The sequence below is a fragment of the Plecotus auritus genome (assembly GCF_963455305.1).
Source record: "Plecotus auritus genome assembly, chromosome: 2".
In the NCBI taxonomy this organism is placed as follows: Eukaryota; Metazoa; Chordata; class Mammalia; order Chiroptera; family Vespertilionidae; genus Plecotus; species Plecotus auritus.
Genome location: NC_137771.1, coordinates 104,439,593 through 104,467,294, shown reverse-complemented (window position 1 = coordinate 104,467,294; position 27,702 = coordinate 104,439,593). Strand labels below are relative to the sequence as shown.

Sequence of the window (27,702 nt, the reverse complement as noted above, 5' to 3'; positions counted from 1 at the left end):
CCCAATTCATATGGTAAAATCCTACCTCCCAGAGACAATGTTATTAAGAGAGGCCTTTGGGAAGAGCTTAGGTCACAAAGGTAGAGTTCTAATGACTATGATTAGTGGCTTTATAAAAGAGACTCCACAGATACCCCTAGCCCCTCACACCATGTGAGGACACAGCAAGAAGGCATAAGGTATGGACCAGGAGGAGGATCTTCACCAAAATGTGACCATGTTGTTGTCTTTATTTTAGACTTCCCAGCCTCCAGAACTGTGAACAATATATTTTTGTTGTTTATAAGCTACCCAGTCTCTGGTGTTTTGTTATAACCACTGGAATGGACCAAGCCATAATTTGTGTTTCAGAAAATAAGTTCCAAAGGAAATTCACAAAAAATTTTGATTTTCAGTACTATATATATATATATAAAAAGCCAGCTAACATAATAGCCATAACGACTTAACCAACAGTCACTATGACGCCCACTGTAGCCAGCAAACCGGCTCGATCAGGGGGTGGAGCCAGCAGCCAACCTTGTGGCCCCTCCCCCCTGCTGGCCTGCCCCTGATTGGACTCTCCCATCCCAATCAAGAGCGGGATTGCACATAGCTTGGACCCTTCCTGGCAGCCCCAAGTCCATGGGATTGAGAATTCTGATGACTCTGCCCAGAGAGTAGAGGCACCTGAGGGGCAGGGGCAAGAACCACAGGCCTCCAGGGAGCACTGCAGAGGTGGCAAGGAGAGGAGAGGGCCTGCGAAGGGGGAGGAGGCGAAGCCAGGGGACATCAGCCCAGAATCTAGCCCTTCACCCGGAGGCAGCGGGCCCTCAACCCAGAACCCCAGTGCGGATTGGAAGAGCCTGAGGGAGGCTTCAGGAAGCTCTACACAGAGCTGTGTGTTGAGAATGAGAGACCTGACTGAGACCGCGCTGCAGCTGGCATAGCTCAAGGTGGAGCTGGAGCGTGCCAGTAGAGGCAGGAGCACTTTGCAGAGAGGCCGGCCCTCCTGGAGCTGGAGAGATTTGAGCTCAGGGCCCTGGAGCACAAGGCTGCTGAGCTGGAAGAGGAGCTAAAGGGCCTATCCAACCTCCAGGTTGACAACCAACGCCTCAAGGATGAGAACATGACCCTGATCCGCATTATCAGCAAACTGTCCAAGTGACCCCGGAGGACTTGCCCCTGCACCCGCATTTATACAGCTACTTCTGCCACACACATCCCTTCCTCTGTGTGAATATGAGTGACAGGGCTGCCAGGGAGTCTCTGAGAAGCCATAACCTCTCCTGGGGACCTCCAAGATGGTAGGGGAGGACAGAGCCCCCAGGAGCCAAGGGGGCCATCTGAGGCCAGGATAGAGACATGAGGCCGAGCCAGGTAGGGGCTGCTGGCAGGACCAGGAAGGAACCGAGAACCAGGAGGTGCCAGGACCAGTAGCCAGGACCAGAGTGGCCACCTGGAGGTCCCCTCTCACGTGTGCTGCCACCAGTCACCCCTCCTGCCCCTGAGCAGGAATCCAATAATGTGCCAAGCATCCTGCCAACCTGGGCCAGGTGGGCCTGTATATAGGGTCCATGTGCAATAGGGAGGGATGTCTTCTATTTTTTGCTGCCCCCTCCCCGATGCTGTTCTGGGCAGGGGGAGAAGGTGCTTTTGAGACATAGCACAGGCACCACAAATAAAAGTCGTGAAGTTGCAAAAAAAAAAAAAGAGTGGGGCCGGCCGGCCAAACATCCTTCCCTTCCCCCCGGCCAGCCCCACCCCAGATCAGTCTGCCCCACCACGATAGGCCCGCAGACCCTCCCCTTGGCCAGCCCACCCCTGATCACACACCCCCACCCCAATAGGGGGTGGGGCTGGGCAGCCAACCTCCCACAGCCCCTCTCCCAGGCTGGCCCCACCCCTGATCACCCCCCCAATAGGGGGTGACGCTGGCCAGCCAATCTGCAGCCCCTCCTCCCCCTGACCCCACCCCAGATCAGCCCCCCTACCCTGATCAGGGGCAGGGCTGGCCAGCCCACAGCCCCTCCCCATGGCTGGCCCTGCCCCCAATCAGCCCCCCAACCCCAATCGGAGGCGGGGCCCACCTGCCAATTGCCCGTGGCCTCTTCCCCCAGCTGGCTGGGCCCTGATTGGGCCGGATCGGGGCAGGCCAGCTGGCCAACCATCTGCCATCTCTTCCTTCCTCCAGGCCGGCCAGACCCCACCCGTGCATGAATTCCTGCACTGGTCCTCTAGTTGTTAACATAAAAACATTCAAACCTGTAAAGAATTTTTGTTAGTTTATTTGAGCCAAACTGTCAACAATTGCCAGGAAGCAGAATCTCAAGGGATTGGGATAATGCTCCAGAGAATGGCGGGTTTTTACTTATTTTTTTACATTACAATCAAAGGAGGATATGTTGGGGGTGTTACATGAAATCTGTTGGTGATAGATTAGAGAGACAGGAGAAACCAAAGTGGAGAAACCTCTAGGATTGAATAAAGAGTGGGTATAGGATAGTTTACAGTCAACAATTAACATGATAACAATAGCAATGAATTTGTGGTATCTGTCCTGGCACCCAGGACATTTGGTTGTGCCCCAAGGGGTTCGTCAAAAAGGGAAGTTACAAGTTACCCTGACATTTCAGGGGTGTGTTATCATAGATGCAAAAAGACAATAAGCTCAGTTAAGGTAAAGATAGACCTTGTTAGAGAAGATACAAGCCTAGGAGGTGACTACCCACCATAACTGCTTTTAGTTAAAGTTTAATTTCAGAACATCCTTTGTGATTATTTTATTTATTTATTTTAATATACTTTTTATTGATTTTTTTAGAGAGAGAGGAAGGGAGAGTGATAGAAAGATAGAAACATCGATGAGGTAGCAACATCATCGATTGGCTGCCTCCTGCACATCCCCCTCAGGGGATCAAGCCCTCAAGCTGGGCATGTGCCCTAACCAGTAATTGAACCCATGGCCTCTTGCTTTCTGGCTCAATGCTAAACCACTGAGTTACACTGGCCAGGCCTTGGTGGTTACTTTAGGTCTTTAAGTTTGCAAGACTGCCATGCAGGCCTTTCCTGAGCTTGTCAGGGTAACATGTGGCCCCTTCCATCCACACTACCGTGACTATGACTATAATAATAAAAGTGTAATATGCTAATTAGGCTGGACGTCCTTCTGGATGTCCTTCCTTCCAGACAAAGCTGTAGCGGGCGGGAGCTGCATCAGAGGTGGCAGAGGTCCCTGGCGGCAGCAGGAGTGGGCAGGGGCCGGGGACAAGGCCCTTGCACAAATTTTGTGCATTGGGCCTCTAGAAGTATACTATCACTGTTAGTAATAAGCAGCCATATCTATGTGAATAAAGAAATCTTGTTCATGTAATCAAGACAAAAAAATGTAAAACATGGAATTATAATCTAATGTGGTATCTATAAAACCTCCTTGTGAAATATAACAGGACATAAAGATATGGGTAAATAATAGATGAATAAAGATTATTGCTGTGTCAATGTACTGGTAAGAAACATCCAAACCAGTAGGAATTTTTATGAGGTTATTTGAGCCAAATTGACCACAATTTCCAGGAAACAAAATATCAATGGATTGAGCTCTGGAAAATGACAGTTTTACCACTTATACATCAAAATCAAAGGGGAAGTTGGAAGGTCATTAACATAAAACTCATTGGTGATGGATTAGGGAGGCCAGAAAAAGCAACATGTAGGGGAAGATGTGAGGGGTGAAATCTCGGATTGAAAAAAACTAAAAGGAATAGATATACTACTTTTACATAGGTATGAATAGGATAGTTAACAATTAATATCTCTCTATATAAAAGAGACAGTTTGACCGGTAGCTATGATGCACACTGACCACCAGGGGGCAGACACTCAATGCACAAGCATGGAAACATGGACAGACTGATGAATCTTAGAGGGGAATAGGGAGAGGGGAGGGTGGAAAGAGATTAACCAAATATCTTATATGCATACTTAGAGGCCCGGTGCATGGATTCAGGGATCAGGCCGAATCCATGCACCGGGCCTCCGACATTCCCTGAGGGGTCCCAGACTGTGAGAGGGCACATGCCAGTCCAAGGGAGCCCACCGGTGCACGAATTTGTGCACCGGGCCTCTAGTGATGATAATAATGCAAGGATTTGTGATTTCTTCTCTGGTGAGGTGGTTGTGCTTTGAGGGGTCTGGAAAAAAAGAAATTATTTTGATATCCCAAAGGCATGTTAGCAGGTATGTTTTCTTAGATGTGGCAAGGCAACAGGCTCACTTAATGTGAAGGTTGACCTTTGTTAGGGAAAAATACTTCCCCCAGACTTAACTACCTGCCTTGAATGCTTTTAGTTAGGATGGTCTGAAATTAAAAATTTTGTGTGGTTACTGTAGGTCTCTTAAGGCTGCCATGCAGGCCTCTCTTAAACTAGTCAGGTTTACTACATGACTCCTTTTTCGTTCACAGCTGAAGTTAAATGACAAAAAATAAAGGACTTTCGTTCTTCTTACTGTGTAATACCAAGTGTATTAAAAACCATAAGATACCCCAGGTGGTTTAGTGTAATGATACCAAGTCAAATTCCAATATAGTTTGTATAAGTTGAGAAAATGGTTGGAAAGTTCATTTGAAAGAAATACTTATATTGAATATGATGATTTAAAATGTTAACGTAGGAACATTCAAACCTGTAAAGAATTTTTGTGAGTTTATTTGAGCCAAACTGTCGACAATTGCTGGAAAGCAGAATCTCAAGGGATTGGGATAATGCTCCAGAGAATGGTGGTTTTTCACCTTAATTTATACTTTGCAATCAAAGGAGGAGACGTAGGTGGGTTACATGAAATCTATTGGTGATAGAGAGGCAGGAGAAAGCAAAGCAGGGAAACCTCTGGGATTGGATAGACAGTAAAATGATAGACATATTAATTAGGTGGGTACAGGATAGTTAACAGTCAACAATTAACATGATAACAGTAACAATGAGGGACTCTGTGGTATCTGACCTGGAGCTCAGGACATTTGGTTGTGCCTTAAGGGGTCTGGAAAAAAAGGGAAGTTACAAGTTACCCTGACATTTCAATGATATGTTATCATAGATGCAAAAAGACAATAAGGTCAGTTAAGGTAAAAGTTGACCTTGTCAGGGAATATACCAGCCTAGGAGGTGACGACCCACCATAACTGCTTTTAGTTAAAGTTTAATTTCAGACCGTCCTTTGTGGTTACTTTAGATCTTTGAGTTTGCAAGACAGCCATGCAAGCTTTCCCTGAGCTTGTCAGGTTAGCATGTGGCCCCTTTTGTCCACAAAAACAAACTAAAACAACAACACTGGGGCACAGGCTTGCCTTAGCAGATCTGTCTATATAAAACACTAATATGCAAATAGACCGAATGGCAGAATGACCGGTCACTATGACATGCACTGACTGCCAGGGAGCAGATGTTCAATGCAGAAGCTGTCCCCAGCCCGCAGGCCTTGACAGGCAGTTGTGGTGGGGGGTGGGGCCGGCGAGCGGGCAGCGCCAGGCCAAGGCAGGTGCGACCAGTGGCCCCAGTCACCCTGCCGGTTGCCTCACAGATTGGCTCTGATCGCCAGCCAGGCCTAGGGACCCTAACTGTGCACGAAATTTGTGCACCAGGCCTCTAGTTTTATTTTATTTTTTTAAAAATATATTTTATTGATATTTCACAGAAAGGAAGGGAGAGGGATAGAGAGCTAGAAACATCGATGAGAGAGAAACATCGATCAGCTGCCTCCTGCACACCTCCCACTGAGGATGTGCCCGCAACCAAGGTACATGCCCTTGACTGGAATCGAACCCGGGACCTTTCAGTTCGCAGGCTGACGCTCTATCCACTGAGCCAAACCGGTTTCGGCAGGCCTCTAGTTTTAAAATAATTGTGATATATAATAAAGAGGTAATATGCAAATGGTCATTAAATGCCGTGATGTGTAAGACCAGATCAGCAGGAGGGCGGGGCAGCGAGCTACTAGCACTGAGAGCTACAGGAGGGCAGGGCAGCAAATGAGTAATGTTGATTTAAAACATCAAATAAGACAATTGGATTAATCCAGAAATGACATAAAATTGGCACTTCATATATATATATTTTTTTAATGAGTTTGATTGGTGTATTTTGTTCTTTTAAGATTTTTATGTATTTGTAGAGACCGAGGAAGGGAGAGGGAGAGAGAGAAACATTAATCAGCTACACACCCCTTACTTGGGAACAAGCCCACAATCCGGGCATGTGTCCTGACTGGGAATTGAGCCAGCAACCTTTCTGTGCACAGGACAATGCCCAACCAACTGAGCCACACAGGCCAGGGAGTTTTGATTGCTAATACTTGTCCAAGAAATTTAAAAAAAAATTATGCTCCTGACCAAAATCGAACCCGAATCATATGCCCTTGACCACAATCAAACGAGAATCGACCCTTCATTCTACAGGCTGACACTCTATCCACTGAGCCAAACTAGCTAGGGCTAAGACACTTATTTATTTATTTATTGAACATATATTTATTTATTTCAGAGAGGAAGGGAGAAGGAGAGAGAGAAACATCAATGATGAGAGAGAATCATTGATTGGCTGCCTCCTGAATGCCCCCACTGGGAATCGAGCCCACAACCCAGACATGTGCCCTGACCAGGAATTGAACCGTGACCTCCTGGTTTATAGCTTGATGCTCAACCACTGGGCCACACCAATTATTTCTAATAACATAGAATCATAGGAGAGTTCCTGCTCTCAATGATATTAGTATCTAGTGGATAAGTGGACTGTAAATATTTCATTCTGCTTCACTTTATAATTAACTAGAGGCCCGGTGCACGAATTCGTGCACGGTGGGGTCCAGCTGGCCCACCCCAATTGGGGCCAATTGGGCCGGGCCAGCCGGGGGCAGGGGATGTGGGAGGTTGGCAGGCTGGCTGGAGACAGTGGCCACGGGTGGTTGGCTGGCCGTCCCACCCCCATTCGGGGTGGGGGGGGGAAATCTGGGGTGGGGCCAGCAAGGGGGAGGGGCCGTGGGTATTGGCAGGCTGGCCCCGCCCCCTGGTCAAACTCCTGGTCGAACTTCCAGTCAAGGGGACAACTTGCATATTAGCCTTTTACTATATAGGATGACAATAGAAGTTTAAATAGTGTGCTGGTTAAAGAGAAATGATATGTTACTTTTGGTGGTATAAGGGGATCAGGAGAGGATTTAGTATAAGGAGTCAGCATTGGAGTTTAAACCATGTAGGGTATGTAGGATTTCATAGGCACAAAGTAAAGAGAAAAGTCCTTCTTGAGCGAACAGTATGAACAAATGCTGGGAATTTTAAGAGGTTGCCATGCAAGAAAATGAGTTGTCAAATAATGAAAACACTAGTGGCCTGGTGCATGAAATTCGTGCACTTGGGGGGTGGGGGGTCCCCCAACCTGGCCTGTGCCCTGTCACAGTGTGGGAGCCCCGTGATCCATCGTCCCAAAAAGGTAGGCCCTGGCCACCCATCGGGGCTCCTTGATGGATTGCCCCAAAGAGGTAGGCCAGAGCCCGTGGAGGCCTGTGGACCCCAGGTGCAGGCGCATGGAGGCCCTGGCCACGGCCCCAGGCCGGGCCACGGCGGAGGCCTGCAGACCTCCACGCGCCTGTATATCCCTGGATGGGGCCACGGCAGAGAGGCCTCTCTGCCGTGGCCCTGCCCCTGGGCCAGGCCCTTTGCGGAGGCCTATCTGCGTGCCTGTGGACCCCCAGCCAGGGCCTCGGTGGAGAGACCTTGCCCCCGTCCCCGACGCTTGCTGATCAGTTGTTACTGTGACAGTGTCCTGACCAATTTGCATATTACCCTATTATTAGTTTAGATTATTAGTATAGATGGTTGGATGACAAATGCTTCTCAAATGCTGTTTATATAAGTCTCTAAAAAACACATTACTTTTGGTTTATCATTTCTTAAAATCTACAAATTATGTTTTACCATATTTTTCTACAACTTACTATTTTCACCAACAGTGTGTTTGCAGTTTATTCATAATGACACAGTAACTAGTGAATTTTAAACTCTCTGTGGTAACTGGTAATAAACAAAGTCTCTAACCAGAGAGTTCACATAATGGTATCTTTTACATATCTGAATCACTTCATACCTGTTTCATTTTTTTCTTATGAATCTTGTCCAATTTCTAAGTTATTTTAATTTTAAATAATTTAAATTTCTTTTCAGCTAGGCTGCCTGTTTACAAAATCAATGTACGCATTTTTTTATCCTGTAGCCTTTTTTGTTAAAATCTTTGTGTGAAGAAAGACACCTTCCAATAATTTTCAAATTTTTTGTTTTTTTCTTTCTTTTTCATTTATTTTTTATTGTTAAAAGTATCACAAATTGTAGTACATATGTCTCCCTTTTTTCCCCACTGACCTTCCCCCGTTCTCCCCTACCCCCCAGCACATGCCCTCACCCCCCACTCCCAGTGTCTTGCATCCATTGGTTATGCTTATATGTATGCATAAAAGTCCTTCGGTTGATCTCTTACCTCCCCCCGCCCCCTCAGCCTTCCTGCTGTAGTTTGACAGTCTGTTCGATGCCTCTGTATCTATCTTTTTGTTCATCAGGTTATAATGTTCTTTATTATCCATAAATGAGTGAGATCATGTGGTATTTATCTTTCACTGACTGGCTTATTTCACTTAGCATAATGCTCTCCAGTTCCATCCATGCTGCTGCAAATGGTAAGAATTGCTTCTTTTTTACAGCAGCATAGTATTCCATTGTGTAGATGTACCACTGTTTTCTAATCCACTCATCTGCTGATGGGCATTTAGGCTGTTTCCAAATCTTAGCTATTGTAAATTGTGCTGCTGTGAACATAGGGGTGCATACATCCTTTCTGATTGGTGTTTCTGTTTTATTGGGATATATTCCTAGAAGTGGTATTACTGGGTCAAATGGCAGTTCCATTTTTAAATTTTTGAGGAAACGCCATACTGTTTTCCACAATGGCTGCACCAGTCTGCATTTCCACCAGCAGTGCACCAGGGTTCTGTTTTCTCCGCATCCTCTCCAGCACTTGTCATTTGTGGATTTGTTGATGATAGCCATTCTGACAGGTGTGAGGTGGTACTGCATTGTTGTTTTGATTTGCATCTCTCGGATGATTAGTGACTTTGAGCATGTTTTCATGTCTCTTGGCTTTCTGAATGTCCTCTGTCGAAAAGTGTCTATTTAGGTCATTTGCCCATTTTTTGATTGGATTGTTTATCTTCCTTTTGTTAAGTTGTATGAGTTCTCTGTAAATATTGGGTATTAAACCCTTATTGGAGATAACATTGGCAAATATGTTCTCCCATTCAATGGGCTTTCTTGTTTTGTTGATGGTTTCTTTTGCTGTGCAGAAGCTTTTTATTTTGATGTAGTCCCATTTGTTTATTTTCTCCTTAGTCTCTCTTGCCCTAGGATCTGTATCTGTAAAGATATTGCTACAACATATGTCTGCAATTTTGCTGCCTATGGAGTCTTGTAGGATTTTTATGGTTTCCCATCTTACATTCAAGTCCTTTAGCCATTTTTAGTTTGTTTTTGTGTATGTTGTAAATTGGTGATCTAGTTTCATTTTTTGCATGTATCTGACCAAATTTCCCAGCACCATTTATTAAAGAGACTGTTTTGACTACATTGTATGCTCTTGCCTCCTTTGTCAAATATTAATTGAGTATAATGGCTTGGCTCAATTTCTGGGTTCCCTATTCTGTTCCTTTGGTCTATATGTCTGCTCTTATGCCAGTACCAGGCAGTTTTGAGAACCGTGGCTTGGTAATATAGCTTGATGTCTGGTATTGTGATCCCTCCAACTTTGTTTTTCTTTCTCAGGATAGCTGTGGCTATTCGGGGTCTTTTTTTATTCCAGATGAATTTTTGGAGAGTTCGTTCTGGGTCTGTGAAATATGTCGTTGGTATTTTAATAGGTATTGCATTGAATCTATAGATTGCTTTAGGTAGAATGGACATTTTAATGATGTTGATTCTACCAATACATGAACATACTATGTTCTTCCATTTGTTTATGTCTTCCTCTCTCTTTTTTCAATGTCCTGTAGTTTCCCAAGTCTAGATCTTTTACGTCCTTAGTTAAGTTTATTCCCAGGTATCTTAATTTTTTTGGTGCGATGGTAAATGGGATTATTTTTTTTTCATTTCTCTTTCTGTGAGTTCATTATTGGTGTATAAAAAGGCCATAGATTTCTGGGTGTTAATTTTGTATCCTGCTACATTGCCAAATTCATTTATTAGGTCTAGTAGTTTTTTGATATAGTCTTCAGGGTTTTCTATGTATAGTATCATGTCATTTGTGAAAAAGGACAGTTTTACTTCTTCTTTTCCAGTTTGGATGCCTTTTATTTCTTCTTCTTGTCTGATCGCTAAGGCTAGTACTTCTAGTACTAGCTCAAACAGGAGTGGTGAAAGTGGGCATCCTTGTCTTGTTCCTGTTCTTAGGGGAAATGGGTTTAGTTTTTGCCCATTGAGTATGATGTTGGCTGTAGGTTTGTCATATAGGGCTTTTATTATGTTGAGATATGATCCCTCTATTCCCACTTTGCTGAGAGTTTTTATCAAGAAGGGGTGTTGGATTTTGTCGAGTGCTTTTTCTGCATCAATTGATATGATTATGTGATTTTTATCTCTCAGTTCGTTTATGTGATGTATCACATTTATTGATTTGCGGATATTGTAACATCCTTGCATCCCCAGAATAAATCCCACTTGGTCATGGTGTATGATATTTCTAAGGTATTGCTGAATCTAATTTGCTAGAATTTTGTTGAGGATTTTAGCATCTATATTCATCAAGGATATTGGCCTGTAGTTCTCTTTTTTTTTTTTTTTGGTGGTGTCTTTATCTGGTTTTGGAATTAGGGTAATGCTGGTTTCATAGAAAGAGTTTGGAAGTGTTCCTTCCTCTTGAGTTTTTTTGCTATAGTCTGAGGAGGATACATTTTAGTTCTCCTTTGAATGGTTCGTAGAGCTCCCCTGTAAAGCCGCCGAGACCAGGGCTTTTGTTTGCTGTAAGATTTTTGATCGCTGTTTCAATTTCTTCGGTAGTTATCATCCTATTCAGGTTTTTTGATTCTTCTTGGTTGAGTTTTGGGAGCTTGTATTTTTCTAAGAATATGTCCATTTTGTCTAGGTTGTCCATTTTTTTGGAATAGAGTTGTTCATACTATTTTTTCATAATCGTTTGTATTTCTGTGGGATTGGTTGTTACTTCACCTCTTTCATTTCTGATTTTGTTTATTTGGGTCCTCTCTCTTTGCTTCTTGGTGAGCCTGGCTAGAGGTTCATCAATCTTGTTTATCCTTTCAAAGAACCAGCTCTTGGTTTTATTGATCTTTTGTATTTTTTTTTGGTCTCTATGTCATTCATCTCTATTCTGATCTTTATTATTTCCTTACTTCTGCTTATGCTGGGCTTTTCTTGTTGCTCTCTTTCTAACTCTTTGAGTTGTATGGCTAGATAATTTATTACCATTGTTTTTTGTTTTTTGATGTAGGCTTGTAGAGCTGTGAACTTCCCTCTCAGGACTGCTTTCACTGTGTCCCATATATTTTGGATTGTTGTGTTTTCATTGTCATTTGTTGCAATGATGCTTTTTATTTCTTCTTTGATCTCTTTGGTAGCCCTGTCATTGTTTAATAGCATGCTCTTTAGCCTCCAGGTATTTGATTTTTTTAAATTGCTTTTATTGTAGTTGATTTCTAGTTTTATGCCATTGTGATCTGAAAAGATACTTGATATGATTTCTATCTTCTTGAATTTGAAGAGACTTTGCCTGTGTCCCAATATATGGTCTATCTTTGAAAATGACCCATGTGCACTTGAGAAGAATGTATATTCTGTGGCTCTGGGGTGAAATGTTATGTAGATGTCAATTCCATCCGATCTAGTGTTTTATTTAGGATTGAGGTTTCTTTGCTGATTTTTTTGTTTAGAGGATTTGTCCACTGGTGTTAGTGGGGTATTTAAGTCCCCTACTATGACTGTGTTTGCTGTCAATCTCTCCCTTGATATCCTCCAGAATTTTTTTTTAATGTATTAGGGTATTCCTGTATTGGGTGCATATATGTTTACCAGAGTTATATCTTCTTGTTGTATTGCTCCCTTTAGTATTATGAAGTAGCCTTCCTTATCTCTTATTATGTCCTTCACTTTGAGATCTAATTTGTCAGATATAAGTATTGTTACCCCAGCTTTCTTTTCATTTCCATTTGCCTGAAAAACCTTTTTCCATCCCTTCACCATCAATCTGTGTGAGTCCTTTTTTTTGAGGTGGGTTTCCTGTAGACAGCAGATATATGGGTCATGTTTTCTTATACATTCAGCTACCCTATGTCTTTTGATTGGGGCATTTAAGCCATTTACATTTAAAGTTATTATTGACTAGAGGCCCGGTGCATGAAAATTGTGCACGGGGGAGGGTCCCCTCAGCTCACCCTGCACCCTCTCCAATCCGGGACCCCTCGGGGGATGTCGGCTGCCGGTTTAGGTCTGATTCCAGAGATTGGGCCTAAACCGGCAGTCGGACATGCCTTTCACAGTCCTGGACTGCTGGCTCCTAATTGCTCACCTGCCTGCCTGCCTGGTCACCCCTAACTGACACACCCCTCCTGCCGGCCTAGTTGCCCCTAACTGCCCGCAGATGCCGGCCAGGTCACCCTCAACTGCCCTCTCACTGCCGGTCTGGTCACTCTTAACTGCCCCCCTCTGCCAGCCTGGTGGCCCCTAACTGCCCCCCCTACTGGCCTGGTCACCCCCAACTGCCCCCCTGCTGACCTAGTCACTCCCCACTGCCCCCCTGCCAGCCAAATCTACCCCAACTGCCACCCCTGCTGGCCTGGTTGCCCCCAATGCACCCTCCCCCCTCTGGCCTGGTTGCCCATCACGGTGCCCCTGCCAGCCTCATTGTTGCACACAGCCTTCTGTTCAGTCGTTTGGTCGTCCCTCACTAACCCCCCTGCTGGCCTGTTCACAGGCAGCAATCTTTTGAGTGTGTGAGGGTTAATTTGCATATTACCTCTTTATTATATAGTATAGGTACTTGTTTGTTGCCATTTTTATTCTTTATTCCTATGTTTGTTCTTTGCTTCCTATTTTTCTTTTTACAGCAGACCTTTTAGCATTTCTTGCATTGCTGGTTTGGTGGTAATAAACTCCCTTATTTTTTTTTGTCTGTGAAGCTCCTGGTTTCACCTTCAATTTTGATTGATAGCCTTGCTGGGTATAGTTTTCTTGGATTCAGATCCTTCCGTTTCATGACTTTGTATATTTCATTCCATTCCCTCTTGCCTGATGTGTTTCTGTTGAGAAATCAGTATTTACTCTGTTGGGTGATCCTTTGTAGGTAATTTTCTGTCTCTCTCTGGCTGCTTTTAAGATTCTTACTTTGTCGCCGAAACCGGTTTGGCTCAGTGGATAGAGCGTCGGCCTGCGGATTGAAGGGTCCTAGGTTCGATTCCGGTCAAGGGCATGTACCTTGGTTGCGGGCACATCCCCAGTAGGGGGTGTGCAGGAGGCAGCTGATCGATGTTTCTCTCTCATCGATGTTTCTAACTCTCTATCCTTCTCCCTTCCTCTCTGTAAAAAATCAATAAAATACATTAAAAAAAAAAGATTCTTACTTTGTCATTGGTGTTTGCCAATTTAATTATAATGTGCCTTGGCATCGGTCTTTTGGGGTTCATTTTGCTTGGGACTCTGTGAGCTTCTTGGATTTGTGTGAGTTTTTCCTTCCCTATATCAGGGAAGTTTTCTGTCATTATTTCTTCAAACAGGTTTTCTATTCCTTGCTCAGTTTCCTCTCCTTTTGGCAACCCTGTTTTGCGGATGTTGTTTTGTTTTGTGTTGTCCCAAAGTTCCCTTAGGCTCTCCTCCTGTTTTTTAAGTTTTTTTTCTAGATACTGCTCTGCTTGGGCATTTTTTCCTACCTTGTCTTCTAGGTCATTGATGTGGTCCTCCACTTCTTCTAGTCTACTGTTGATGCTTTCTGTTGAGTTCTTTATTTCAGTAATGTGATTTTCATTTCTTCTTGGTTCTTCTTCATTTCCTCTTGGTTCTTGCACATATTGTTGAATTTGTCTTTCATTCTTTTCAGCGACCTTATGACCATTTCTCTGAATTCTCTCTCTGACATATTGCTTGCCCCCATTTCATTTACTTCCTTTTTTGGTGCTGCCTCCTTTTCTTTCGTATGCAGGCTGTTTCTTTGTCTCCCCATGATCTCTCTTCTCCGGGTGTCTGGTTATGTAGCTCTCTGCTTCATTGACTTAAAGGCACAAAATACAACACAACAAGGCACAACACACAAAGCACTGAACACAAATGTATTCATGATACTAATAACCCCAACTAAAGGTGACCACCAGAGAAAGGAGAATTAGAGGGTAAAAAAAAAAGAGGGAGAGAGTGAAAAATTGGTATTGAGGAAAGGAAAAAATGTAAGAGAGAGAAGAATGAGAATATAAAAGAAGGGGAAAAAACTACATGGGGAGAAAACTCAATAAACAACAACTAATCCAAAAAAATGCAAACAACTAACACCCAGATATGAATGCAAACTACAAACAGTAACTAATAACAAGCGAGGAGAGGAAAAACAGAAGCAAAAAAAGAGAGAAACAATCACACAAACAAACAAGAAAAACAATGTAATTAATAATCAAACGAACAACAACAATAGGACAGAGAGAAAGAAGGGCAAAACCAAACAAAATAAAACAAAAAAAATAAAACAACAACAACAAACAAAAGGGAAGAGAGAAAAAAATTCGATAGGGAAGAAAGAGAAGAGAGGTGTGTATGGGCTTGGAGTTGGGGATCGGAAATTATATATATGTAGGATGAATTTTTAATGGGGTAAAGAGAAGGAATAGGGAAAATCTAAAGCAGGAATAGGGTAAGAGAAACAGGACAACAAAAGGGGTAAAGTGAGGAAGAGAGTGTTGGCATAAAGATAAAGTTGAGGTAGAGTAAAATGATGCTAAAGGAAAAATTAATATAGAATGTAGAACATTAGTCCCAAAATAAAATAAACAGAGAATAAAATGAAACTTTTAAAAAATGTAAAATAATAGTAGTAATAATACTGATTAAAAATAAAAATATAATAATTAAAAAGTTAAAATCAACTGAGACAAAAAATTTAGTTTCTTAAGCAAAAGATAAAAAATAAAAATGTGCAGGAGTGGAGGTCATTCACTTACTCTACTGTTCTGTTTGGCATGCCTCTTTCCTGTCAGGTCGTCAGGACAGTATTGAAGTTCCCTGTGTTCCACCGCTCCACTGTGTTGTAAACCACAATCCTGTTTTCAAGCAGTCAGTATTTCTTTGTTTCTCAGGCTGCCTTTAGTTGTATTTACACAAGCGTCAATTTGTGATTCAATCCCTGGGTGGCAGTGTTTCTGTATTTCTCAGTGGTTAGAGCATTGGCCCACAGACCAAAGTGTCATGGGGTTTGATTCCCGGTCAAGGGCACATATCTGGGTTGTAGATTTGACCCCCAGCCCCATTCTGGGCCTGTGAGGGAGGCAACCAATCCATGTGTCTCTCTCACATCAATCTCTCTCTCTCTTCCCCTCTCCCTCTACTCCCTCCCTTCCACTCTCTAAAAATCAATGGGAAAAAGGGTTAGGATTAGCAACAACAGCAACAAATGGTTATGAGATATCAGTATTATTAATATCTCAGTTTTCTAAATGAGAAAATTGAGGCATAGCAAGATTAAGCCTACAGTCTTGATCATTATGCTATGCTGAATCGCTGAAATAAAATTAACTTGCAGATATAATCTCATATTTATTACATTTAAAAAAGGAAAATGATCAAATATAATGTGTCACTGAGAAGAAACATAATTTTTATCGTATTATAAATTACTAGAGGCCCGGTGCATGAAAATTCATGTACTGGCGGGGGGGGGGGGTCCCTCAGCCCGCCTGCCCCCTCTCACAGTCCAGGAGCCCTCAGGGGTGGGAGGATACCTGGCGATCAGGGGAAGGTGATGCCCCATCACACCTCTGCTGCTGCCACTGCCGGCAGCGCAAGCCTCGGCTGGCCCTGGTTACCTGCTCGTTGGGCGGCCTTGGGTGGCTGGGAAGCCACCATCTGAGGCTTGCCTGCGCCTCGGGCTGGCTGGGGGCTGAGGGGACTGAGGGACTCCAGAGGCAGGTGCGTGGAGTGGCTGGGCCTGCCTGGGGGCGGGTTCGGCCTTGCCATTTGCCTGCCGCCCCGATGGGGCTGAGGGGACTGGGCGCCACCATCTTGTGGCTGTTGGTGCCACCATCTTTGAGGGCGTGGCAGTCAATTAGCATATTCCCTCCTTATTGGCTGTGGGCGCTTCCATCTTTGTGATGGCATGAGGGTCAATTAGCATATTCCCTCTTTATTAGACAGGATAATTTTTTTGAAGTACATTTTTTTTTGCAGGAGCCACCAAAATGTATTATAACCTTTAATAACATTCATTGCAAGGAAATAATTCAGAAGGGAAAAAAGTTCAAGGGTGTTAATTTGCTGTTTGTAATAATGTTAAAGGATAAATAACTGGCAAACCCATAATTGGAATGAAGGAAATGAACATTAAATGAATTTTTGCACTATTGCTAGCATTTTTCTAGTCATTCACTAGTTTTTTTTTTTTTCCAAATGTATGTCCCACAATAATCTTATAGGGTAGATGGTATTGTCATTTTGACAGAAGAGCAAACTGAGGGTCAGGCAAATGTAAGGGATCCAGATCTTTCTTAAACCCCAAAAATCAGGCCCTTAACAATATCATGCGGACAGTACAATGTTATACATTAACAATTATAAATATGTAGGCACGGGAATCAATGTGAAAACATTTTTTAATCATCACCCAAGGATAGGCTCAGAGAGAGAGAGAGAGAGAGAGAAAGAAACATCTATGTGAGAGATAAACATCAATCCGCTGCCATCTGCACTTGCCCTGACCAGGAATCGAACCTGCAACCTAGATATGTGCCAGGATTGAGAACTGAACATACAACCTTCTGGTGCACGGGAAGACAATCCAACCAACTGAGCCACCAACCAGGACAATGTGAAAAACATTTTAATTAATAAAACTTTCAATATGTACACATTTGATCTATGTAAAGATGATCATTAAAATAAATAATTTTATCTGAGAATTGTTTTATGGACAATTTTCTTCTTTTTAAATAAAAATATACTCTCTTTAAAACAGAGGTCACCAACCGGTGGTCCAAGTGGTCCGCAAGGTCTGAAAGGTTGGCAGCTGCTGCTTTAAAATGTTCATCAGGGCTAGTTCTACTGTCTTGTCCTACTCAACACTTAGCCCTAACTTTATGCAGATTAATGAATTTACAAATTATGTACTTACTAGAGGCCCGGTGCACGAAATTTGTGCACGGGGGGTGGGGTAGGGGTAGGGGGTGTGTGTGTCCCTCAGACCAGCTTGCACCCTCTCCAATCTGGGACCCCTCCGTGATCGGGCCAAAATGGGTAGTCAGACATCCCTTTCACAATCCAGGACTGCTGGCTCCCAACTGCTCGCCTGCCTGCCTGCCTGATTGCCCCTTACCGCTTCTGCCTGCCAGCCTGATCACCCCCTATCCACTCCCCTGCCAGCCTGATCGACACCTAACTGCCCTCCCCTGCCAGCCTGGTCGCCTCTAACTGTCATCCCCTGCAGGCTTGGTCACCCCTAACTTCCCTCCCTTACCAGCCTGGTCACCCCTAACTAGCCACCCCTACCAGCCTAGTTGCCCCCAACAGCCCTCCCCTGCAGGTCTGGTCACCCGTAACTGCCCTCCCCTGCTGGCTCGGTCACACCTAACTTCTCTTCCTTGTCAGCCTGGTTGCTCCTAACTGCCCTCCCCTGCCAGCCTGATTGCCCCTAACTCCCCTGCCCTGCTGCCCTGGTCACCCCTAACTGCCCTCCCCTGCTGACCTGGTTGCCCCTAACTGTCCTCCTCTGCAGGCCTGGTTGCCCCCAACTGCCCTCCCCTGCAGGCCTGCTCCACCCCAACTGCCCTCCCCAGCAGGCCTCGTCCCCCCACCACCTGCCTTCCCCTGCAGGCCTGGTTCCCCCCAACTGCCCTCCCCTGCCGGCCCAGTCACCCCTATCTGCCCTCCCCTGCCGGCCTGGTTGCCCCTAACTGCTCTCCCTGCAGGCTTGGTTCCCCCCAACTGCCCTCCCCTACAGGCCTGGTTCCCCCACAACTGCCCTCCCCTGCTGGCCATCTTGTGGTGGCCATCTTTGACCACATGGGGGCGGCCATGTTGTGTGTTGGAGTGATGGTCAATTTGTATATTACCTCTTTATTGTATAGGATACTTCAGGTCTAGAGAAATGTAAGGAATAACTACCATTCTTGAATAATAAGCTATGATCTGGTAATATGGCGGTGTAATGTAGTAGCTGAGAACTTCAACTCTGGGGTCAGTCAGCCAGCTTAGGTTTGAATCCCAGCCCTATCATTAGCTATGTAACATTTCTGTTTTTCCACCACAATTTTTCTTTTTTTAAGATTAAATGAAATGTGAATGTTTAGCAGATTCTGGCATATAGTAATCTCCTATTATGCTGGCTGCTATTCTTGTAAACATCATCATCATTAAAAATTTCTAAGAGTTGGTTTTAATTGAGATCAGAATTGAAGTCTATTAGATTGCATTAGGTTTCTGTGGTTGCTTCATAGGCCAACAAACACTTAATTGCTTAAAACAACAACCATAATAATTGCTAGCTCACAGTTCTTTGTTTTGGTAATTTGGGCTCAGCTCAGCTGGGTGTTTGGGCTGAGCTGAGCTCCCCTATTCTTGGTTGGGCTTGCTCACATATCTGGGGCCTCCTGCTTGATCTCTCATTCTCAAGTGGGCTAGCCTGGGGCTATTACTTGTGTCTTGAAGTCCAGGCTCAGGCTTCTAACACCCAAGTGTCATTTCGGCTGCATTCTACTGGTCACAAGGTTAGCCCAATTTTAAAGGGTGGGCAGTAGAGTTATGTTCACTTTTTGTTGGGAGTTGCTACAGAGTTTCTGATTTTTTAATCTGCCATATAGTCTAACAGGAAACTCTGTTTCATGCTGATTGAGATCAACAGATTGACTCTTGATAAGGAATAAAAAGATTATAGTTAAATGTCAGAGCATTTTTAAGACTCAATAATATAGCATATTCATAAAAATAAATTAGTTTTTATTCAACTGATAACTAAAACTTAAAAAATACTCTCAGAAATTAAATTTGTCTTGTTTTTAGGAAATTTTCCCTATTATGGAAATTATAATAAGAACATATGGAATTTATTTTTTCAATTCTCCCTAAAAGGTAAAACTACTTAAAAGTAACCAAATATGCCTGGCTGGTGTGGCTCAGTGTTTCAGGATTGACCTATAAAACAGAAGGTCATGGATCGATTCACAGTCAGGGCACATGCCTGGGTTGCAAGCTTGATCCCCGTTGGGGCTCATGCAGGAGGCAGCCGATCAATGATTTTCTCTTATCATTGATGTTTCTATCTCTCCTCCTTTCCTCTCTGAAATCAGTTAAAAGTTTATATTTAAAAATTAACCAAATGCTATTTTTCTACCTTCCCCAAATTAATAAAGGACAGTTTTTTAAGTTTGCAGACTTGCTATAGCATATCATATAGCATTCAGCCTATTTAATCTCAGATGGTATATTAATAAGAAGTGAAGTAATTTGTGTCAAATACAGTAGGTCAAGCACTATGATAAAAACTTTTGTTCCTGTGAAGAATTGAATTCAGGATTCATCTGTACTCTTCTGCCTGAGTTGTTTCTAAATAAACAGGATTCATCTGTACTCTTCTGCCTGAGTTGCCTTATTTAGGTTTTTAAATAAGGCAAGTCTAAACAGAATCTAGTAACTTTGCTTAACCTAAATATACGTTTATTTGCAATGTTTTATTTTATTAAACTACAGAAATTAAATGCAATAATTTTAGGGTTATTTGAACTAAATTCTATCAAAAGTAAAAACTCACTGATCCATAGGCATAGATCTTAATTTCTAAAAATTCTTTTACATATACTTTAATTTCACACAGGTTATTCTCAGCTTCTCATTCTTAATAATTAGGGCCCTTAATTATTACTTTAGTTTATGTGAGCTGAAACAGCAGAGAAGAAATACAACAGCAAGCCAGAAGACAATGAATCTTAATGGAGTGATTCTGCCATATTTTCAAGGGCACTTTTGAGTCTTTTTTAAAAAAAATATATTTTTATTGATTTCAGAGAGGAAGGGAGAGGGACAGAGAGATAGAAACATCAATGATGAGAGAGAATCATTGATCAGCTGCCTCCTGCACGCCCCCCACTGGAGATCGAGCCCGCAACTCAGGCATGTGCCTTTGGCCAGAATCGAACCTGGGACCCTTCAGTCCGCAAGCCGACGCTCTATCCACTGAGCCAAACCGACTAGGGCCATTTTTGAGTCTTTAAATAGAAATCTCAGTAGAAAATTTAACTCACTAGTACTTGCATGACATGAACAGTTTTTTACTCTTTTGCATAGTATGTTGGAATGAGAGTTTTAGAGAACCAGGATATTGTGTTTTTTTAAATATGTTCTTACTGATTTTTAGAGAGAGAGGAAGGGAGAAGAATAGAGAGATAGAAACATCAATGAGAGAAACATCGATACTGCCTCCTGCACGCTCCCTACTGGTGATTGAGCCTGCAATCCAGGCATGTGCCCTGACCAGGAATCGAATCGGTGACTTCTTGGTTCCTGGGTTGATGTTCAACTGCTGAGCTACACCAGCCAGGCAACTAGGATATTCTTGTATTGTTAAAAGCACAATGTAAAATCATTGTAAGAATAGTGTCTTGGGTTGTTTGGTGTATTGCAGTATAATTATATGAGTGTCTTAATAGTTCATTTGTATTGATTCTGGTTAAATTTATACTTCTTAATCCTGGCTTTACAAGCTTCCCAATCTATAGAATATCTCTAAGAAAGTTCCAGGCTTCTGATCTGGCAGGTGCCATCATAGCATTGGCCATGATGAAATCTTGCCGTTCATAATGGCAGATGTATCACAAAAAGTAACACACCAACGCAGATCCAATCTTCTGAAGCTGATTTTTAAATGCTAATGTTTTATCTTTATTAGGAGACAGAAATCCTAGTTTAAAACCCATTCAGCAAGTTTGTATAAAGTGATATCTTGAAATAGGTAAACACTTAGAAAGCAGCAACAACAAAATGTATAATCTTAGAAGCTGTTGTAAAAGAAATACTAGTACTGTTTAAATTTATGGAAATAAGTGATTGTTATAATCAAATATGAAAAATAAACACTACCTGTGATATTTACTATTAACCATCATTTGTTTTCTTGATATAAAATAGAAATGGGGTTTATTATTATTTCAATGTTAAAATATGAAAATTTTGAATAAAATTTACCATATCATAATGTAGGTCCTTTTCTCTTTTCCCATTTGAGTTCTAACAAATTAGTTAGGCATGGAATATCTAAATTTAGCCTGTAATCTCTGGTCATTTAAATTCTGTTTCACTTTTGAATTTGTTAAAGTTATGATATTGCCTTTGTACCTTCTGGTTACCAGCTGGACTATTAATATGGAAGTGGATTTTGCATATTGTTTTTCAGCTGACTACCTGGCTCAGGCATTTGATTCCCTTTGTTTGGACTTGAAGACAGATGAAGGAAAAATCTTATTTTTGGAGTATCAAGCTGTACCAGTAATATTAAATCACCTAAGAATATCCAGTAAAGGGCTCTTATCCAATGTCATTGATAGTTTGCTTCAGATGACAGTGGAATCCAGTAAGTTTTAAAGTTCTATATACATAAGTAAATTATGGTGGGATGATTTTTCTCATCTGTTTTGAATGTATAATTCTACATATCAGATACCATTGTATTTTATAATAGAAATGCTTTAAAATATTTTGATAGTTGTATAATAGAGTCTATTAGTAGCATCACTAAGTTATAAAACCTAACCCTTTGTCCAGATTTTCACTAACTTATTATAATTTTCAGTAGTCATCTCAGTTATGTGGATATATTCTACAAATGTTACTCATATACTTAGACTTCTTTTTCTCTTTTGTCTCATTATTCTGACAGATCTATTCTTGTATTTCCTGTTTTCTCAGAGAGAGTGAGATAACCAAATGTGTCTCCACTTAAAGTGAGCATAGTGACAGCCAATGTCCGGTTGTTGCCTCTTCACCCTTACTGTTTTTGTTGGAGGCTACTCTTTTATATTCATACTAGAGGCCCAGTGCACAAAATTCGTGCACTGGTGGAGGGTGTCCCTCAGGCCAACCTGCCCCCTTTCCAATCTGGGACCCAACCGCTCGCCTGCCTGCCAGCCTGATCACCCCCTAACCACTCCTCTACCAGCCTGATCGACACCTAACTGCTCCCCTGCCAGCCTTATCGACGCCTAACTGCTTCCCTGTTGGCCTGATCACCCCCAACTGCCCTCCCCTGCTGGCCCATTAACCCCCAACTGCCCTCCCCTGCTGGCCCATTAACCCCCAACTGCCCTCCCCTGCTGGCCCGGTCACCCCCAACTGCCCTCTCCTGCTAGCCTGGTCGCCCCCAATTGCCCTCTCCTGCAGGCCTGGTCCCCCCTAACTGCCTTCCCCTGCAGGCCTGGTCACCCCCAACTTCCCTCCCCTGCTGGCCCGGTCACCCCTAACTGCCCTCCCCTGCTGGCCTGACCCCCCCCCAACTGCCCTCCCCTGCTGCCCTGGTCACCCCTAACTGCCCTCCCCTGCTGGCCTGATCGCCCACAACTACCCTCCCCTGCCAGCCATCTTGTAGTGGCCATCTTTGACCACATGGGGGCAGCCATCTTATGCGAGGGCGTGAGGGTCAATTTGCATATTACCTCTTTATTATATAGGATTTATAATATTTTATAGTCTGTGGGGTTTTTATATTGATACTAGAGGCCTGGTGCACAAAATGTGCACTGGGGGGTATGGGGGTCCCTCAGCCCAGCCTGCACCCTCTTGCAGTCTGGGACCCCTTGGGGGATGTCCACCTGCCAGCTTAGGCCCGATCCCTGGAGAAAGGGATCGGGCCTAAGCCTGCAGTCAGACATCCCTCTCACAGTCTGGGGCTCTCGCAGTCCGGGACCCCTCGCTCCTTACCGCCTGCCTGCAGCGAGGGAGGAGAGGCTCCCTCCACCACTGCTGCGCTCGCCAGCTGTGAGCCTGGCTTCTGGCTGAGTGGTGCTCCCCCTGTGGGAATGCACTGACCACCAGGGGGCAGCTCCTACATTGAGCATCTGTCCCCTGATGGTCAGTGCATGTCATAGCGACGAGTCATACCGCTGGTCATTCTGCCATTTGGTCGATTTGCATATTAGGGTTTTATTATATTGATATAACTAGTTCTTTTATTACTGGTGGTTCCTAACTCAGCACAGATATGTATTAGGGATGTTTACCATAAATATTTTCATTAGCTTTGGTTGGCTTAGCTCTTTCAATCTAGAGTAACCCCTTGACTTGTAACAAACAGTCATTTTACTTCAGTAATTCTTTTTCACTGTAGTTTGTGTTTTACCTATTCCTCTTCCCTCTAGCACTGCTAAAATTAAAATGTTAATGCCTTCCAGAAAGTGGAAAGTAAAACTGGAAAGCCATTGCTCAGTGTGGTAGTAAGCAATCTATCTTACTTGATGCTCCATGCTGGAGAATTCCTAATGGCTGGTTGCAAAGCGTGGTTATACTTCTAACTAGGTACATTTGGTGTATGGTTTCACGTTTTCAATTCCCTGTTATATACAATTTAATTTCCCTTTACAACATCCCTCTGAAGAAGGCCTGATAGGAAAACTGAGGCCTGGAAAAATTATGTAACTTGTCCGTGAATTCCACAGCTGTAGAGAGGCAGAACTCAGACTTGAAACCAGGTCTCTGATTCCAGATGTAAAGTGCATTTTATCATATAGCACCATGAACAGGTTTTCCAGGTTTGTTTGTTTTTTCCAGCCCCCAAATGTCATATTTTCACTGATCTATTTTGCTAATATTTTTAGCTATTTGTTACCATTAAGATAATTGATTATAGTTGGGGAACTAGCTACCTAGGTAAGTAATTTAATGTATTAATTTAAGGTATAGAGCAAAAAGTAAAAAATTAGTAAACTGAGAGACAGAGACCCAAGGTTACTTGTTTAAGTGTGTAGATTTCCAAGTACTAGTAGTTTCACAAAATTTTTTGTTTAATGAGAAAAACAAAAATCCTACCAGATGCAAATATCTATTCACTGAAAACAAATCTGTCTGAATATGTCTGACACAGGTGAAATCTTGTAGCCAAAGGAAAACTAAGTAAAATTTTAGGAAACAGTGGGCCTACTTGGGTAAAATGACTTTGTGGCACCATAATGTTCATATTTGGAGAAATAGTTTAGATTAGTCAACAAATGTCCAGTTCATTTACATTTCTTTACCCTTGTTCAAGTTATGTTCAAATCCAAGGTTATCGTTTCTTGCTCAATTTGAGTAAATGAAGCAAATACTAGTGTGGATTGCAAGAAACCCATGTTGTTTTTAGTGATGGGAAACTTTTGGAAGTTCCATAACGGGAAGATCTTTGATATTTATACTAGAGGCCCGGTCATGCACTGGAGCGGGGGGGGGTCACTCAGCCGGCCTGCCCCCTCTCACAGTCCGGGAGCCCTCAGGGGTGGGAGGCAACCTGGCAATCAGGGGAAGGTGATGCTCCGTCACACCTCTGCTGCTGCCACTGGCGACAACGCAAGCCTCGGCTGGCCCTGGTTACCTGAGCCTCAGGTGGCCCTGGGCAGCTGGGCAGCCACCATCTGAGGTTTGCCTGCGCCTTGGGCGTTGGCTAGGCAGCCAACATCTGAGGCTTGCCTGCGCCTCAGGCCGGCCCTGGGCGGCTGGGGGGCTGAGGGGACTGGGGGACTCTGGAGGCAGGTGTGTGAGCGGCTGGACCTGCCTGGGGGGTGGGCCTGGCCGTGCGATTTACCTGCTGCCCCGGTGGGGCTGAGGGGACTGGGCACCACCATCTTGTGGCTGTGGGCGTCGCCATCTTTGAGGGCATGGCAGTCAATTAGCACATTCCCTTCTTATTGGCTGTGGGCACTGCCATCTTTGTGACGGTCAGTTAGCATATTCCCTCTTTATTAAATAGGATTAATTTCCTTGATATATTTTTTATTTTTAATATAAATCTAGCACCTGGTATTAGCCAACGAAATTTGTTAAAGGGATAAATGAATGATAAATTAATGCAGCAAATACTTCTCTAGCTATTGGTTTTATGTTTTGTTTTTTCTAGATTTGAGATGGAAAACTTATTTCACCACATACCAGTACATAATTTCCATGTGCTATTTTTTTTAATTCATATGAAAAAGTTGTTGGAAAAGAAATCTTGGTATAATTTATTTGCAGATGCTTATCTCACCCATCTAATGTGCATTAGTAGCCAGCTGTGTGTGTGTAGTGCCATGTTTCAAGCACTGTATTTGCAATACTCTGCTGAACATTGGGGCTTCCTTTGAAGCCCATTGGAGCTTCAGAGCAGGGAGCTGGAGCTAGGTGTCATGGGCTGACATCTAGCCCTGCACTACCCAAAGTGCCTGTTACTGATTACCCAGGAGGTCAGTATAGAAAGTATTTAAAAAGCTGTATAGTAATTTAACATTAACTTTATGTCTGTTAAATCCTATCTAATAAAAGAGTAATATGCAAATTGACCATCACTCCAACATACAAGATGGCCGCCCCCATGTGGACACAAGATGGCCAGCAGAGGAGGGCAGTTGTGGGCAATCAGGCCTGCAGGGGAGGACAGTTGGGGGGGACCCAGGCCTGCAGGGGAGGGCAGTTGGGGGCGAACAGGCCGGCAGGTGAGGGCAGTTAGGGGTGACCAGGCTGGCAGTGGAGTGGTTAGGGGGTGATCAGGCTGGCAGGCAGAAGTGGTTAGGGGCAATCAGGCAGGCAGGCAGGCAGGCAGGCGAGCAGTTGGGAACCAGCAGTCCTGGTTTGTGAGAGGGATCCCAGATTGGAGAGGGTACACGCTGGGCTGAGGGACACACACACACACACACACACACACACGTGCACGAATTTTGTGCACCGGGCCTCTAGTCCAATATAATAATTTAAAACATTTGGACTTGTGTTTTGTATATTTGTTTTATTTCCTTTTCTATTGTATTTTAATGATATATTGTAAAAAGATAAACTAAGACATATTAAATTTTAAAAAGTTTATTTGAGCAAATGATTTGAATGGGCAGCACCAAAATTGAAAATGATTCAGGGTACTCCACAGGTGGGACCTGGGGCAAAGGTTTTAATAGTGAAGACATTGGGGGGGAAAAGCAAAGCAATTAATTGGCTGTAGCTTAAATATTTGCCTTATTTGGGGAAATTTAGTGATTTGGCTGTTATAATAATTGTTCTTGAGTTTGATTTTCTCAGGTTCAAGAAAATCTAGTTTAATGTTTATGATTAGTTGTTTTTGAGTTTTGTTTTCTTAGATTCAAGTACATTGACTCTGGCTTAGGTTTTGTTTGTTAAGCTATGCTACAGAAAGCATTAGAGCTTCCCCAGTCTAACAGCCTTCTTGTTGAACTATTTTAACAGTATTTTGTAAAAGTGTGATGGATTCTTTATGCTGGATTGGAAATTTTGAAAGATTGGTCCTTCACCACAGTAGCTTCAGAAGCAATGGGATACTCCATCTCTATGGCTACTTTATCTTAAGCTATGCTATAGTTAGTGCTACAGGTGATTTTTTTTTTTCTTTTTCCCTCTGCTCTTCCCCAAAATTTATATTTTGAGATATGAGAAATGTCATTAGCTGTATAGGTATTGTTTTTTTAAAGCTATTCAAATAGATTTCCTTAAGTGTAAGTTAAGATCTGCACAATGCTCTGGCCGGTGTAGCTCAATGGTTAGAGTGTCAGCCAGTGCACTGGAGGTTGCAGGTTCTATTCCCAGTCAAGGGCATAAACCTGGGTTACAGGTTCCATCCCCAGCCCCGATTGGGATGCGTGAGGGAAGAAACCAGTAGATGTGTCTCTCTCACATCAATGTTTCTCTCTCCCCTCCTCCCTCCTTCCCTTCCACTCTCTAAAAATCCATGGGAAAAATATCCTCAATCCTTGGGTAAGGATTTAAAAAAAAAAAAAAGATCTGCACCTTGATTTACCTTAACATATATATTTTGAGCACAATATTTGTTTTAGATTGAGGGCTTCTAATTATATATATTTGGGGCATGCATGTATATATATAATATCTTAGTAGTGTTGCTTTTAGAAAATTACTTTTTGACTTTTTTTTCTTTTTCCTGTCAGTGGTGGAAAGTTATTACTCACCTATTTAGATGCTGTGTGAGAACTTCAGTCTAATTTTATGTCAAACTAGATGCCTGGTGCATGAAATTCATGCATGGGTGCGGTCCCTAGGCCTGGCCAGCGATTGAAGCGCGAGCGACTGGTGTGGAAGGGCAGGTCCCAGCTGACCTCTGGGCCCTGGGCAGCCCCTGGGTCCCCACATGCCCCCCTCTGCCTGAGTCATAGCGCCCGAGTCCCCATGTGGAGATGCAGTGAGTGTGGCCAAACACCACAGGCCAGGGTGCAGCGTGGGCCTTTGGGCTGCCCAGTGGTGCCGCACGGAAGCCAGGCGGG

General features: G+C 43.3%; 1 protein-coding gene across 6 annotated transcripts in view; it reads left to right on the top strand.

Moving 5' to 3' along the window:
• CCDC138 (coiled-coil domain containing 138) overlaps positions 1–27,702 on the top strand; it is a gene marked incomplete at its 3' end in the record, with an annotated part of 288,926 nt that overhangs the window by 182,984 nt on the left and 78,240 nt on the right. For 5 of the 6 annotated variants that reach the window (XM_080657466.1, XM_080657465.1, XM_080657464.1 and 2 more), the window contains exon 13: positions 21,654–21,830. The exons of the other annotated variant lie outside the window; for it this stretch is intronic. In XM_080657466.1, coding sequence (XP_080513592.1) covers positions 21,654–21,830 — 177 coding nt within the window. The remainder of the gene's footprint in view (positions 1–21,653; positions 21,831–27,702) is intronic. 6 annotated transcript variants of the gene reach the window in all.